General features: G+C 49.2%; 1 protein-coding gene across 4 annotated transcripts in view; it reads left to right on the top strand.

The window, feature by feature from the left end:
* Positions 1-17,526, top strand: part of LOC109874352 (neuronal migration protein doublecortin) — a 94,471-nt gene that overhangs the window by 56,738 nt on the left and 20,207 nt on the right. For all 4 annotated transcript variants that reach the window (XM_031809330.1, XM_031809326.1, XM_031809329.1 and 1 more), the window contains exons 4-5: positions 10,814-10,916; positions 12,889-12,945. In XM_031809330.1, the coding sequence (XP_031665190.1) occupies positions 10,814-10,916; positions 12,889-12,945 (160 nt within the window). The remainder of the gene's footprint in view (positions 1-10,813; positions 10,917-12,888; positions 12,946-17,526) is intronic.

Raw genomic sequence — 17,526 nt, 5'->3', positions numbered from 1 at the left:
AGTCATTATGTGAAGATTGATTGTTTTTTAAAAGACAAGTTTAATGCTAGCTAGCAACTTACCTTGGCTCCTTGGTCCTTTTGACGCTGCACTCGCGTAACAGTTGGTCAGCCTGCCACGCAGTTTCCTCATCGGCCATAATCGGCATCCAAAAAGGCCAATTACCGATTGTTATGAAAACTTGAAATCGGCCCTAATTAATCTGCCATGCCGATTTAATCGGTCGACCTCTAAACTGTATTGCTCCATTTGTCTGTCTGCTGGATTCTCATCACTCTAATAATGACCTCTGACTCATTCAGAGTGACCCTGAACAAAAGGATGGGGGAGTGGGTGTGGGACACACAAAGACAGAGAAATATATGAACCATAGTCATACTGTGGTCCAACTATGATCTCCCTCATAGGGCCCTGTGGCTTGCTTCACCCCCGCAGCCCCCCTCTCCTCCCGCTCTGCATTGATTTCATTAACGGTGCAGCTGGGGAGCCCGGCCAGCCTTGATGGGCTGTTGTCAAGAAAGGGTCTGACACCTGGATCCCCCAGAGACCTCCAAAGACCCCCATTTACATCCCATCTCCATCAGCACCACCTAGGGATGTAGTGGGGGGCTGGGTTGGGGGTTAGAGGGACCCCATTACGCTCCCCATCTGAGAAATGATTGACTGGCTGAGAGGCATCCTTTAACCTCTTGAGTGTAGGGGGCAGTATTTTGATGTTTGGATGAAAAACATACCCAAATGAAACTGCCCGATTTCTCAGGCCCAGAATCCAGAATATGCATAGAATTGATTAGGATATAAAACACTCTAAAGTTTCCAAAACTGTCAAAATATCGTCTGTGAGTATAACAGAACTGATATTGCAGGTGAAAACCTGAGGAAAATCCAACCCGGAAGGGCTGTTTTTCCTGAAACCTCTCTGTTCCATTGCATGCCTTCCCTCCATTTAAAGGGATATCAACTAGATTCCTTTCTCTATGACTTCCCCATGGTGTGAATAGTCTTTAGACAAAGTTTCAGGCTTTTATTCCGAAAAATGAGCGAGAACGATTACATTGCATCAGTGGATGGCTGGGTGCCAGCAGAGTTTTGCAATGTCTGCAGCTTGGAGCAGACATTTTCTCTCTCTGTCCTATTGAAAAATCTACGGTCCAGCTGAAATATTATCGATTATTTATTGTAAAACCAACCTGAGGATTGATTATTAAAAAAACTTTGACATGTTTCTACGAACTTTACGGATACTATTTGGAATTTTCATTTGCCCCGTCGTGACCGCTCAAGCCTGTGGATTTCTGAACAAAACGCGATTTCTGAACAAAACGCGATTTCTTAACTGACTTGCCTAGTTCAATAAAGGTGTAAAAAAATATATATTTTCTATTTTCAAACCCCACTGAGCCTCTGTAATCCGAATATTAGCAATGCTAACAAGTACAAGTAAAATCCCATAGACAATGCTAACGAAATGCTAACAAGCAAATTGCAAACATTTTATACAATCTCGAACCTAAACTATTTGAAGGACAGACATCCCAGCTCATGAAGTTATATAAAACAAAATGCTACTCACAGTTTGCTGCATGCACAAAACAAATATTAGACAGCAAGGCTCTTGATCCAGGAGGGGATTTTCTGCTGTTACCAAGCAAAGCTTGATTTTGGAAGAAGCTAACCACTTTGCTTGATAGCTAACTACCTACTAAATTAGCAAATCAAATGCACAACCTCTGACCGTTTAGCACATTTTAGACAGTTAACTTAATAGTTATAACATTTCTAGCTGGCAAACATTTAGTTCTAAAATGCCATACCCTAACTACAGTAGATCACCTGACACGTGCTGCACAACAGTGAGTGACTCACAAGGTTCCGGTCTCATGTTGTGTGTTTGTAAACAAACACCACATGACTGGGAACTACCGGTAAGCTTCATAATGAAATATTATGTGACATGAAGAACAAGATTTTCTTCATCGCCTAAAGTATTGTAAAAGTTGACTGCAGGTCTTTACTTAAAAGTAGCTACAAATATTTAAATGTATAAAAAAAAAACGTCAAAGAAATAGTTTAGATGCTATTGAAAAAGTATCCCATGGCTCTTTCTGAATAGCCTGGTATACGGTATGTACGGTACACACCGCCCAAGCCTAGAAGGCTGAAGGAGATCTGCCTCATTAGATGTCATCTTAGATACATTCACCTGTCTCCTGTATACTGAACATTTCAGTTCCTCCTAATACAATTTCTTGATCTGGGAGGTTAGTCTTTTATCCCATGTCTTAGTCAGTCCTTTGCTATCCACACAATTTATAATCCTCAACCATCTACAATTTAAGCGGTATTAAACACAAGGTTTTAAATAATTCTAGGAGCTTGCCCCATAGCTATTCAACTAATCTCAAACCTTGCACAATATTATAAGCAACATTTTAAAATGAACACACAGTCAGCATTTTAAAAACACTTGAGAGAAATAGAGAATGTTAATGAAGTATGAGACTGGTGCTCTTTTTGGAGCACAAGTTTACTACTGAATTTCCCTGCTCTTTCTTTGTGTAGCTGCTACTGTAATGTTGTTACTGATCAGTGGCGGCGCTCTACATGTGATTGTTAAAAATATATACAGTACCAGTCAAAAGTTTGGACACACCTACTCATTCAAGGGTTTGTCTTTATTTTGACTATTTTCTACATTGTAGAATAATAGTGAAGACATCAAAACTATCAAATAACATATATGGAGTCATGTAGTAACCAAAAAAGTGTTTAACATATTTTAGATTTTAGATTCTTCAAAGTAGCCAACCTTTCCCTTGATGACAGCATTGCATACTCTTGGCATTCCCTCAACCAGCTTCATGAGGAATGCTTTTCCAACAGTCTTGAAGGAGTTGATCACTTGTTGGCTGCTTTTCCTGCACTCTGCAGTCCAACTCCAAAACCATCTCAATTGGGTTGAGGTCGGTTGATTGTGGAGGCCAGGTCATCTGATGCAGCACTCCATCACTCTCCTTCTTGATCAAATAGCCCTTACACAGCCTGGAGTTGTGTTTTGGGTCATTGTCCTATTGAAAAACAAATGACATGAAGCCCCGCCGTTCCACCACGACTGGTCTGCCGACGTAACTCCATCAGCTGTGCCCCCAACGGCCTTTGCCAGACGTCGGCGCAGGTGCTTCTACTAGCCCCGGCCTGCTAACTTTAAAGCCATGTCTACAGCTTGCTAGGTAGTAAGGACTACCCAGCGGCTTCTCTGTTTAACCTATTGTTGTTCACTGGACCCTATGATCACTTGGCTACATAGCTGATGCCTGCTGGACTGTTCATTAATCACGGTACTCCATTTTTTAAATTTTTGTTTATCTGTCGGCCACAGCCTCGAACTCAGGCCCTGTGTGTAGTTAACTGACCCTCTCTGCCCATTCATTGCCATTTTACCCGTTGTTGTCTTAGCTAGCTCTCCCAATCAACACCTGTGATTGCTTTATGCCTCGCTTTGTCTCTCTCAAATGTCAATATGCATTGTATATTGTTGTTTAGGATAGTTATCATTGTTTTAGTTTACTGCGGAGCCCCTAGTCCCACTCAACATGCCTCAGATACCTCCTTTTTCCCACCTCCCACACATGTGGTGACCTCACGCAGCATAATTAGTACGTCCAGAGATGCAATCTCTCTTATCATCACAAAATACCTGAGTTTACCTCCACTGTACCCGTACCCCACCATAACCCTGTCTGTACATTATGCCCTGAATCTATTCTACCATGCCCAGAAATCTGCTCCTTTTATTCTCTGTCCCCAACGCACTAGACGACCAGTTTTGATACCCTTTAGCCGTACCCTCATCCTACTCCTCCTCTGTTCCTCGGGTGATGTGAAGGTTAACCCAGGCCCTGTGTGTCCCCAGGCACTCTCATTTGTTGACTTCTGTAACCAAAAAAGGCTTGGTTTCATGCATGTTAACATCAGAAGCCTCCTCCGTAAGTTTGTTTTTCTCACTGCTTCAGCACACTCTGCCAACCTTGATGTCCTTGCCGTGTCTGAATCCTGGCTTAGGAAGGCCACCATCCCACCATTCCATCCCCAACTACAACATTTTCCTTCAAGATAGAACTGCCAAAGGCGGTGGAGTTGCAATCTACTGCAGAGATAGCTTGGAAAGTTCTGTCATACTTTCCAGGTCTATGCCCAAACAATTCGAGCTTCTAATTTTAAAAATGAATCTCTCTAGAACTAAGTCTCTCACTATTGCTGCCTGTTATAGACCCCCCTCAGCTCCCAGCTGTGCCCTAAACACTATATGTGAATTGATTGCCCCTCATCCTGTTAGGTGACCTAAACTGGGATATGTTTAACACCTCGGCAGTCCGACAATCTCAGATTCCCTCAATCTCACACAAATTTTCAAGAAACCCACCAGATACAACCCTAAATCTGTAAACATGGGCGCCCTCATAGATATTATCCTAACCAACTTGCCCTCCAAATACACCTCTGCTGTTTTCAATCAGGATCTCAGCGATCAGTACCTCATTGCCTGCATCCTCTATGGGTCCGCGGTCAAACGACCACCCCACATCACTGTCATCCGCTCCCTGAAACACTTCTCTCTGGAGTTAGAGTTCAGAGTTACTCTGAATGATCGGCTATGAAAATCCAACTGACATTTACTCCTGAGGTGCTGACCTGTTACACCCTCTACAACCACTGTGATTATTATTATTTGACCATGCTGGTCATTTATGAACATTTGAACATCTTGGCCACGTTCTGTTATAATCTCCACCCGGCACAGCCAGAAGAGGACTGGCCACCCCTCATAGCCTGGTTCCTCTCTAGGTTTCTTCCTAGGTTCTGGCCTTTCCAGAGAGTTTTCCTAGCCACCGTGCTTCTACACCTGCATTGCTTGCTGTTTGGGGTTTTAGGCTGGGATCATGTACAGAACTTTGAGATATCAGCTGATGTAAGAAGGGCTTTATAAATAGTAGAAAGAGGAGGAGGGGAAGCGCTACTAAGGTACACAATTGTACATTTTGGTAGATAGAAGGTGCTCTTTGGTAAAAGGGGTAAATTGGTCATCAAAAAGAAAGGAGGACCAAAGCACTCTTCATATAATTAATGAAAATGCCTTTATTAGTATGGCATGTTGAATAGAAACAAACACGTTTCAGCTGCATGGCCTTCGTCAGGGAGTACAAAAAAAAGGAATACAAGGTCCTCTTTTAAACAGCTTATCAATTAGCCCTAATTGGAAGAGGGAGTGGTTACACAATTGATTGGACACACCTAGTAAGCAATACTATACACATCAAAATACTGTAGCTATGTTATCATAAAAATACAACTCCAAGCTAGAAGTATCAGAACACTAAAAGGTAGTTCTAACCTTAAATATGACTGGGAGAAGTGTCAAGAATAAGAAAGCTAAATATTCCATAGTACACTAGAACAACAAAACATGAACAACAACAGTCTAACCATAGCTGAGGGCAATAGAGCAAAATGTCCACTAGATGACAGCAAATGGACCCATCACGACCCTACAGGAAGAGTGAGAAATCCATATCTTCATTTAAACCAGGGTATTTAGTTGCCTGTAGTTTGTAAATCCATATCTTCATTTAAACCAGGGTATTTAGTGGCCTGTAGTTTGTAAATCCCAAAACTTTCCCTTTGGTTTAACTGTTTAAGACGGTCCCCTTTTCTAATAGAGGCCGGAATATGATCAATACCCATAGCTTGTAGGGAGGCAGGGATGCCATGGTGTAGGGACTTGTAGAGCCTTGCCATGGGGTAGTCTTCATTACCTACCAGTATGGCGTACTTGTGTTCCGCTAAGCGGTCTTGAAGGCATCTGTCCAATGTAGAACACCTTGCACTGTGGACATTCCAATCTATAGATGACATGAGTGGTTTTACAGTTAATGAAATGCTTGATGTAATACTCCATTTAGGAAGCTGTGTCAACAAAATACTTCTTCTGTGCAATATTACTGCAATGGTTGCCATGGTTACATTTAAAAGAGCCCTTGGTTTTTTTGAGAGTCACCCGGAACTGTGGACTAATTTGTCATTTAGGGTAGGACATCTCTTAAGGCTTATGACTGTTGGCTCAGGAAATACTTGGCGTAGTAGCGTATCACTTTGGAAGTTTTTAATGATTATTTTAATGCTCTCTGCTTCAGTGCTGTATCTTGTAACAAAATACACTCTCTCCGATGTATCACGAGGCACCCCCCTTCTCAACAAGTTCTCTCTGTCAGCCCTTATACCGGCATCTTTCAGGACCTGAACGCTGTAGCCCCGATTCAAGAAGCGATTCTCCAATTCAGCAGTCATTTCCTCACAATCTTAAATAAGCATGCACCTTTCAAAAAATGTAGAACTAAGAACAGATATAGCCCTTGGTTCACCCCAGACCTGACTGCCCTCGACCAGCATAAAAACATCCTGTGACGGACTGCAATAGAATCGAATAGATTCCGCGATAAGCAACTGTTCAGGGAAGTCAGCTAGCAAAGGCTAGCTTTTTCAAACAGAAATTTGCAGGCTGTAGCTCTATCTCCAAAATGTTTTGGGACACTGTAAAGTCCATGGAGAACAAGAGCACCTCCTCCCAGCTTCCCACTGCACTGAGGCTAGGTAACACTGTCACCACCGATAAACAAGCATTTTTCTACGGCTGGCCATGCTTTCCTCCTGGCTACCCCAACCCCGGCCAACAGCTCCGCACCCCACACAACTACTTGTCCAAGCCTCCCCAGCTTCTCCTTCACCCAAATCCAGATAGCAGATGTTCTGAAAGAGCTGCAAATCTGGACCCCTACAAATCTGCTGGGCTAGAAAAACTGGACCCTCTCTTTCTAAAATTATCCTCCGCCATTGTTGCAACCCCTATTACCAGTCTGTTCAACCTCTGTTTCGTATCGTCCGAGATCCCTAAAGATTGGAAAGCTTCCGCAGTCATCCCCCTCATCAAAGGGGGAGACACTCTAGACCCAAACTGTTACAGACCTATATCCATCCTGCCATGCCTTTCTAAAGTCTTCGAAGGCCAAGTTAGTAAACATATCACTGACCATTTTGAATCCCACCGTACCTTCTCCACTGTGCAATCCGGTTTCCGAGCTGGTCACGTGTGCACCTCAGACACTTTCAAGGTACTAAACGATAATATAACCGCCATTGATAAAAGATTGAAGCCGGCTGCACAGTAAATCGACCTGGACAAGGCTTTCGACTCTGTCAATCACTGTATTCTTATCGACAGACTCAACAGCCTTGGTTTCTCAAATGACTGCCTCGCCTGATTCACCAACTACTCCTCAGACAGATTTCAGTGTGTCAAATCGGAGGGCCTGTTGTCCGGACCTCTGGCAATCTCTATGGGGGTACAACAGGGTTCAATTCTCGGGCCGACTCTTTTCTCTGTATATATCAACGATGTCGCTCTTGCTGCGGGTGATTCCCTGATCCACCTCTACACAGACGACACCATTCTGTATACATCTGGCCCTTTGGACACTGTGTTAACAAACCTCCAAACGAGCTTCAATGCCATACTACACTCCTTCCGTGTCCTCCAACTGCTCTTAAACGCAAGTTAAACTAAATGCTTGCTTTTCAACCGTTCGCTGCCCACACCCGCCCGCCCAACTAGCATCACTACTCTGGAAGGTTCTGATTATGTGGACAACTACAAATACCTAGGTGTCTGGCAAGACTGTAAACTCATATTAAAAACCACTAATCAAAAATTAAATCTAGAATCGGCTTTCTATTTCACAACAAAGACTCTTTCACTCACGCCGCCTAACATACCCTAGTAAAACTGACTATCCTACCGATCCTCGACTTTGGTGATGTCATTTACAAAATAGCCTTCAACACTCTACTCAGCAAACTGGATTCAGTCCATCCCAGTGCCATCACCAAAGCCCCTTATACCACCCACCGCTGTGACCTGTATGCTCTAGTTGGCTGGCCCTCGCTACATATTCGTCGTCAGACCCACTGGCTCCAGGTAATCTATAAGTCTTTGCTAGGTAAAGGTCCGCCTTGTCTCAGCTCACTGGTCACGATAACAACACCCACCCATAGCACACATTCCAGCAGGTATATCTCACTGGTCATCCCCAAAGCCAACACCTCCTTTGGCCGCCTTTCCTTCCAGTTCTCTGCTGCCAATGACTGGAACGAATTGCAAAAATCGCTGAAGCTGGAGACTTATATGTCCCTCACTAACTTTAAACATCAGCTATCCGAGCAGCTAACTGATCGCTGCAGCTGTACATAGCCCATCTGTAAATAGCCCATCCAATCTACCTACCCCATCTTGTTTTTATTTTATTTACTTTTCTGCTCTTTTGTACACCAGTATTTCTACTTGCACATCATCATCTGCACATTTATCACTCCAGTGTTATTTGCTAAATTGTAATTACTTGCTACTATGGCCTATTTATTGCCTTACCACCTCACGCCATTTGCACACACTGTCACGACCGTCGTAAGAAGTGGACCAAAGCGCAGCGTGGTGTGAATGCATCATTTTAATGGATGACGAAAACACGAAGTAAACTGAACAAAACAATAAATGAACAACGACCGTGAAGCTATATAGGAAATGTGCTGACACAAGCAACTAACATAGACAATCACCCACAACCCACAATGACAAAACAGGCTACCTAAATATGGTTCCCAATCAGAGACTACGACTAACACCTGCCTCTGATTGAGAACCATATCAGGCCGAACACAGAAACAGACAAACTAGACATACAACATAGAATGCCCACTCAGATCACACCCTGACCAAACAAAACATAGAAACATACAAAGCAAACTATGGTCAGGGCGTGACAGACCCCCCCCCCCACACCCCCACCCCCCCAAGGTGCGGAACCTGAAGCTATAGGGGATGGTCTGGGTGGGCATCTGTCCGCGGGGGCGGCTCTGGCGCTGGACGTGGACCCCACTCCACCATAGTCTTAGTCCCCCTTAGTAGCGTCCTTTGAGCGGCGACCCTCGCCGCCGACCTAGGACTGGCAACCCTACTAAAGGGCCCCACTGGATTGAGGGGCAGCTCCTGGCTGGCTGACGGCTCTGGCGGCTCCTGGCTGGCTGACGGCTCTGGCGGCTCCTGGCTGGCTGACGGCTCTGGCGGCTCCTGGCTGACTGATGGCTCAGGACAGACGGGAGACTAGCGGCTCAGGATAGACGGGAGACTCTAGCGGCTCAGGATAGACGGGAGACTCTAGCGGCTCAGGACAGACGGGAGACTCTAGCAGCTCTGGGGAGACGGGAGACTCTAGCAGCTCTGGGGAGACGGGAGACTCTAGCAGCTCTGGGGAGACGGGAGACTCTAGCAGCTCTGGGGAGACGGGAGACTCTAGCAGCTCTGGGGAGACGGGAGACTCTAGCAGCTCTGGGGAGACGGGAGACTCTAGCAGCTCTGGGGAGACGGGAGACTCTAGCAGCTCTGGGGAGACGGGAGACTCTAGCAGCTCTGGGGAGACTCTAGCAGCTCTGGGGAGACGGGAGACTCTAGCAGCTCTGAGGAGACGGGAGACTCTAGCAGCTCTGGGGAGGCGGGAGCACCTGTAGGCAAAGGACGGAGAGACAGCCTGGTGCGGGGGACTGCCACCGGAGGGCTGGTGCATGGAGGTGGCACTGGATAGACCGGACCGTGCAGGCGCATTGGAGCTCTTGAGCACAGAGCCTGCCCAACTTTACCTGGTTGAGAAATTGAACAGCACAAAGTTAATGGACTGTCCTGGGGCACTCAAATGTGCGCTCAGTCAGAACTTCTGGGTCTGTCTCTCGCGTCATACGTGTTACTTCCGCATGTGAAACTTTATCTGCTCTATTAGGTACAATTAACGTGTTTATTAGCATGTAAATAAATAATCATAACAGTCATGGGAGCCTGGGACCTGATCAACCGTACATCTACATCCAACATCAGTCGAAGGACAGAGGGATACACTATCTAGAACCTTCTCATCGCAGATCTGGTAGGACAAAAAAGCATGACTGTGGCTGTTCTACTGTAGGTGACAGGGTGACAAGTTGTGTGGACTAAATCATCATTAAACAGGGTGTATCACAAAGCATTATCAAATGAATTACCCAGCTACAGTAATTTTGAGAAACATTGAGAAATGGTTTGGTTGATTTTTTGCGGGGTCAAATTAGCCAGTTATATGCTGTACCTTTTTGATAAGCAGCTAGCTAGCTAGTTAGCTACCATGCCAATTTCCAACAAATATCCCAGCTAGCACATAACATTCTGAGAACAATATGCTTCTTAGATCTTGGTGAGAGCTTTGTTGTCCATTGGTTATTTTGCATAGAACCTTCGCACATCGTATGGGAATAGTGCAGAATAGTTGCTTGTCTTTGGAACATTCTCAGCAGATTTAAGGAACTTGACATTTCATTTGGTTTTTGACATGCAACATTGAAATGGGTGTATTTATGCTGTTGTTCGAATGCATTGATTACTTTATAGAGTAGCTATATCTTCTCAAAGAAACTACCAGTAGTTTGAAAACTTGGCATCATATTTCTCTCATGCTACTTTGTTGACACTCCAAACACCCCTGCACCCCGCGCCCCGCCAATCTGCTCCCGCCACTGTTAGTAGCATGATGTGACCTGGGAGAAAATGAGTCAATGAGTCAAGGAGGTAGTAGTGCTGAGATGTTACATTGGTCAATGTCTAAGATGGATTTATTTTACATCTGATATGTGTTGTTGCAGGCCTGCGTTCTCAAATGGTATTGTCTCTCTGCTCCTCCAGGTCACCTGCCTTCAGGATTTCTTTGGTGATGATGATGTCTTCATTGCCTGTGGCCCTGAGAAGTTCCGCTATGCCCAGGATGACTTCTCTCTGGATGAGAATGGTGAGAGCAGCCACACCAGTAGTCACTAACTACACCACTGTAGCACCAGTAGTCACTAACTACACCACTGTAGCACCAGTAGTCACTAACTACACCACTGTAGCACCAGTCGTCACTAACTACACCACTGTAGCACCAGTAGTCACTAACTACACCACTGTAGCACCAGTAGTCACTAACTACACCACTGTAGCACCAGTAGTCACTAACTACACCACTGTAGCACCAGTAGTCACTAACTACACCACTGTAGCACCAGTAGTCACTAACTACACCACTAGTCACTAACTATACCACTAGTCACTAACTACACCACTAGTCACTAACTACACCACTAGTCACTAACTACACCACTAGTCACTAACTACACCACTAGTCACTAACTACACCACTAGTCACTAACTACACCACTAGTCACTAACTACACCACTAGTCACTAACTACACCACTAGTCACTAACTACACCACTAGTCACTAACTACACCACTAGTCACTAACTACACCACTAGTCACTAACTACACCACTAGTCACTAACTATACCACTAGTCACTAACTACACCACTAGTCACTAACTACACCACTAGTCACTAACTATACCACTAGTCACTAACTACACCACTAGTCACTAACTATACCACTAGTCACTAACTACACCACTGTAACACGGCTAGTCCCCACTGATCCCTACACCACTGGTCCCTGGGACCAGAACCTGTTTCCCTCATACACTGCAAAAGTCTGTGGTCAAATGTTACTGTTACTGTTCTATCTACAATATTGTCCATTTTCTATGATGTGACATGTATTATATTTGTACTGTATACATTGCAACATAGGAAGTGTTGTAACCTTTTGTGAAATTTTCTAATCTGTCAATGTGATTGTGGTATTTTAGTCACTGTATATTTCTTTCTCTCTCTCTCTCTCTCTCTCACACACACACACACACACACACACACACACACACACACACACACACACACACACACACAGTGCAGATAGGAACTTGCAGCTCTGATTTAGTAAGGAAATAATCTCGCTGAAATATATAGTTAAATAAAATATCAGCACCCCAGAAAATCCAGATTTAGGCTGGAGTCCGGACTGAGTTATGTCAACATACAGCTCAGTCCACATGTAGATTATGGTAGCTAGCTGTTGAATGGAGTGACTGATACATCACATAGCCTTCTGCTTTTGTCTCCTTTTGGAGTCTTTTCTTTCTAGGTCTTATAAATCAGTATTGCACTAGAGCTCATTATTTAGATGGGGTTTATGTAAATGAGGTTTTAGACATGTACATAGAGTGGTAAGTAGTCTCTAAGGCACCTCAAATGCCAAACAGGATCAGGTACCGCCAGGGCCATAATGGGAAGGACTTAAGAATGGCCATTCTATGTGTTCCTCCCATCACATTTTAAAAGACAGGCCTACATGTAGGACAGGCATTTCCCGGCTACACTAGAACAGATGCCTCTTACATACCAGAATAAATATAGTGTGTGCCACTGTGTATTCATGTGTATGTAGTGAATATAAATGTAAAGTATTGGTCTGCTGTGTTGTGTGCAATAAGCAGCAGGGAAAGATAAGTCTGGGTGGAGGAACAGCCATTCATCTTGTTGGTGACATGTTGAGATCATTGGTGCTGATACTGACTCTGGGTGGAGGAGAGAAGTAGAGCTACACTACCCAGCCTGGCCACTTACTACGGGTGTTTTAAAGGTTATTTTCACATAATGGCTACACAGGCCACTGCACATTCAGCTCCCTCTCCCAAACCCCGTCACACCTCTCTATAGCAGAGAGCTCAGTAACAAGGGAAAATCCTATACATGATTACGGTACACTATCAGTGTAGGATTGATATGTTTTAGGCAGGGTCTATTTCCTAACCCCCTGTCTGTCCTCTGGGTCCTTGACTGAAGGAGTTGGCCCGTGTGCTTTAATGTTGTGGTTCCTTTCTTTCAGCGCTCTACCCCTCTGGAACCAAACCCAAATCAGCCCAGGGGGCCTTTAATAACCAAGGTCAGTGGGGTCATGCCGACATCACACTGACATCATATTATGTCTGCTGGAGACCACTGAGTTGGCCTGGGTGGGGCCAGGAGCGAGGAACGGAGTGGCCCTGTCTTTCACACACTGCACTGGTCCAAACTGATACAGCACAGTCAGAGATAATCCAATCCTATCACCATACACAGACATATTTGGTATAGATTTGGATCCTGTTGCTTAATCGGATTTACACATAAAAATGTATCCAGTTTTGATGGCCATTGCAGGAGACAGAGGGGAGTGTATGTAGCTCAGTATTTAAGCATCACTACAAGCAGAATTGGATCACCTTCAATTGGCCCTGGCAAATGTGGACTGAACTCAAAGCCCTTTAATTAACCCTTTAAAAGTCTAAATACATAAGGCTATTTCAGATAAGTCAACTCTGTCATTTTAAGAACACTTCTGTCATCTTTGGGTCATACAATTTCCTCTCCCTGGGGGTGTAGCAGAGCATTTCATAGACTAAACCACTCTTCCAGACAGGGGCGGGGTGAGCGTGGTGTAGAGGGGAAGTGAGTGTCTAATATGTTCTTTAGGTGTGAAGGATTTTTGAATACCCGGTGGCATTTCACACGAGCACTGGCACACAGGCATCTGGCTGTGTGACTCCTGGTGCATGAAGGTTAGGAGAGAGAAGACAAACAGACACTGTGTGATCAGCTCTCTGCAGGCAGGAAAGACAGACAGGGAGGAGGGTGGAGGGATGGACACGAGAGGAGGGAGGAGGGATGGACACTATCGGAGGGATGGGTGCTAGAGGAGGACGGAGGGATGGGCTCTAGAGGAGGGAAGGGTGCTGGAGGAGGGAGGAGGGATGGGTGCTGGAGGAGGGATGGGTGCTAGCTGGGACAGATGCCTCTTACATACCAGAATAAATATAGTGTGTGCCACTGTGTATTCTTGTGTGTGTAGTGAATATAAATGTAAAGTATTGGTCTGCTGTGTTGTGTGCAATAAGCAGCAGGGAAAGATAAGTCTGGGTGGAGGAACAGCCATTCATCTTCCAGACAGGGGCGGGGTGAGCGTGGAGGAGGGATGGGTGCTGGAGGAGGGATGGGTGCTGGAGGAGGGATGGGTGCTGGAGGAGGTGTGGGCACTAGAGGAGGTGTGGGCGCTAGACGGAGGGGTGGAGAGGTGGGCTCTAGAGGTGGGCTCTAGAGGAGGGTGGAGGGATGGGCGCTAGAGGAGGGTGGAGGGATGGGCGCTAGAGGAGGGTGGAGGGATGGGCGCTAGAGGAGGGTGGAGGGGTGGGCTCTAGACTGAGGGGTGGACTCTAGACGGAGGGGCGTGCTCTGGGCGGAGGGGTTGGCGCTAGACGGAGGGGTGGGCGCTAGACGGAGGGATGGGAGCTAGAGTAGGGATGGACACTAGATGAGGGCGGAGGGATGGGCACTAGAGGAGGGATGGGCGCTAGAGGAGGGATGGGCGCTAGAGGAGGGATGGGCGCTAGAGGAGGGATGGGCGCTAGAGGAGGGATGGGCGCTAGAGGAGGGATGGGCGCTAGAGGAGGGATGGACACTAGATGAGGGCGGAGGGATGGGCGCTAGATGAGGGCGGAGGGATGGGCGCTAGAGGAGGGATGGGCGCTAGAGGAGGGATGGGCGCTAGAGGGGGGATGGGCGCTAGAAGGGGGGATGGGCGCTAGAGGAGGGTGGAGGGATGGGCTCTAGAGGAGGGTGGAGGGATGGGCTCTAGAGGAGGGTGGAGGGATAGGCTCTAGAGGAGGGTGGAGGGATGGGCGCTAGAGGAGGGTGGAGGGATGGGCTCTAGAGGAGGGTGGAGGGATGGGCTCTAGAGGAGGGTGGAGGGATGGGCTCTAGAGGAGGGTGGAGGGATGGGCTCTAGAGGAGGGTGGAGGGATAGGCTCTAGAGGAGGGTGGAGGGATGGGCGCTAGAGGAGGGTGGAGGGATGGGCTCTAGAGGAGGGTGGAGGGATGGGCTCTAGAGGAGGGTGGAGGGATGGGCTCTAGAGGAGGGTGGAGGGATGGGCTCTAGAGGAGGGTGGAGGGATGGGCTCTAGAGGAGGGTGGAGGGATGGGCTCTAGAGGAGGGTGGAGGGATGGGCTCTAGAGGAGGGTGGAGGGATGGGCTCTAGAGGAGGGTGGAGGGATGGGCTCTAGAGGAGGGTGGAGGGATGGGCTCTAGAGGAGGGTGGAGGGATGGGCTCTAGAGGAGGGTGGAGGGATGGGCTCTAGAGGAGGGTGGAGGGATGGGCTCTAGAGGAGGGTGGAGGGATGGCCTCTAGAGGAGGGTGGAGGGATGGGCTCTAGAGGAGGGTGGAGGGATGGGCTCTAGAGGAGGGTGGAGGGATAGGCTCTAGAGGAGGGTGGAGGGATGGGCGCTAGAGGAGGGTGGAGGGATGGGCTCTAGAGGAGGGAGGAGGGATGGGCTCTAGAGGAGGGTGGAGGGATGGGCTCTAGAGGAGGGTGGAGGGATGGGCTCTAGAGGAGGGTGGAGGGATGGGCTCTAGAGGAGGGTGGAGGGATGGGCTCTAGAGGAGGGTGGAGGGATGGGCTCTAGAGGAGGGTGGAGGGATGGGCTCTAGAGGAGGGAGGAGGGTTGGGCGCTAGAGGAGGGTGGAGGGATGGGCTCTAGAGGAGGGTGGAGGGATGGGCTTTAGAGGAGGGTGGAGGGATAGGCTCTAGACGAGGGTGGAGGGATGGGCTCTAGAGGAGGGTGGAGGGATAGGCTCTAGAGGAGGGAGGAGGGATGGGCGCTAGACGGAGGGGTGGGCGCTAGATGGAGGGAGGGGCGCTAGACGGAGGGGTGGGCGCTAGACGGAGGGGTGGGCGCTAGACGGAGGGAAGGGGCGATAGAGGAGAGGTGGGCGCTAGAGCAGGGCGGAGGGGTGGGCGCTAGGCGGAGGGGTGGGTGCTAGAAGGGGGGATGGGCGCTAGAGGAGGGATGGGCGCTAGAGGAGGGATGGGCGCTAGAGGAGGGCGGAGGGATGGGCTCTAGAGGAGGGTGGAGGGATGGGCTCTAGAGGAATGAGGAGGGATGTGCGCTAGACGGAGGGGTGGGCGATGGCGGAGGGGTGGGCGATGGCGGAGGGGTGGGCGCTAGACGGAGGGGTGGGCGCTAGACGGAGGGGTGGACTCTAGACGGAGGGGCGTGCTCTGGGCGGAGGGGTTGGCGCTAGACGGAGGGGTGGGCGCTAGACGGAGGGAAGGGGCGATAGAGGAGAGGTGGGCGCTAGAGGAGGGCGGAGGGGTGGGCGCTAGAAGGGGGGATGGGCGCTAGAGGAGGGTGGAGGGATGGGCTCTAAAGGAGGGATGTGCGCTAGACGGAGGGGTGGGCGATGGCGGAGGGGTGGGCGATAGACGGAGGGGTGGAGAGGTGGGCTCTAGAGGAGGGTGGAGGGATGGGCGCTAGAGGAGGGTGGAGGGATGGGCGCTAGAGGAGGGAGGAGGGATGGGCTCTAGAGGAGGGATGTGCGCTAGACGGAGGGGTGGGCGATGGCGGAGGGGTGGGCACTAGACGGAGGGGTGGAGAGGTGGGCTCTAGAGGAGGGTGGAGGGATGGGCTCTAGAGGAGGGATGTGCGCTAGACGGAGGGGTGGGCGATGGCGGAGGGGTGGGCACTAGACGGAGGGGTGGAGAGGTGGGCTCTAGAGGAGGGTGGAGGGATGGGCGCTAGAGGAGGGTGGAGGGATGGGCGCTAGAGGAGGGTGGAGGGATATGCTCTAGAGGAGGGATGTGCGCTAGACGGAGGGGTGGGCGATGGCGGAGGGGTGGGCACTAGACGGAGGGGTGGAGAGGTGGGCTCTAGAGGAGGGTGGAGGGATGGGCTCTAGAGGAGGGTGGAGGGATGGGCGCTAGAGGAGGGTGGAGGGATGGGCTCTAGAGGAGGGTGGAGGGATGGGCTGTAGAGGAGGGTGGAGGGATGGGCTCTAGAGGAGGGTGGAGGGATGGGCTCTAGAGGAGGGTGGAGGGATAGGCTCTAGAGGAGGGAGGAGGGATGGGCGCTAGAGGAGGGTGGAGGGATGGGCTCTAGAGGAGGGATGTGCGCTAGACGGAGGGGTGGGCGATGGCGGAGGGGTGGGCGATGGCGGAGGGGTGGGCGCTAGACGGAGGGGTGGGCGCTAGACGGAGGGGTGGAGAGGTGGGCTCTAGAGGAGGGTGGAGGGATGGGCGCTAGAGGAGGGTGGAGGGATGGGCGCTAGAGGAGGGAGGAGGGATGGGCTCTAGAGGAGGGATGTGCGCTAGACGGAGGGGTGGGCGATGGCGGAGGGGTGGGCACTAGACGGAGGGGTGGAGAGGTGGGCTCTAGAGGAGGGTGGAGGGATGGGCTCTAGAGGAGGGATGTGCGCTAGACGGAGGGGTGGGCGATGGCGGAGGGGTGGGCACTAGACGGAGGGGTGGAGAGGTGGGCTCTAGAGGAGGGTGGAGGGATGGGCGCTAGAGGAGGGTGTGGAGGGATGGGCGCTAGAGGAGGGTGGAGGGATGGGCTCTAGAGGAGGGATGTGCGCTAGACGGAGGGGTGGGCGATGGCGGAGGGGTGGGGACTAGACGGAGGGGTGGAGAGGTGGGCTCTAGAGGAGGGTGGAGG

Source organism: Oncorhynchus kisutch, linkage group LG29 (assembly GCF_002021735.2).
Source record: "Oncorhynchus kisutch isolate 150728-3 linkage group LG29, Okis_V2, whole genome shotgun sequence".
Lineage (NCBI taxonomy): Eukaryota > Metazoa > Chordata > Actinopteri > Salmoniformes > Salmonidae > Oncorhynchus > Oncorhynchus kisutch.
This window is presented reverse-complemented; position numbering and strand designations above follow the sequence as displayed.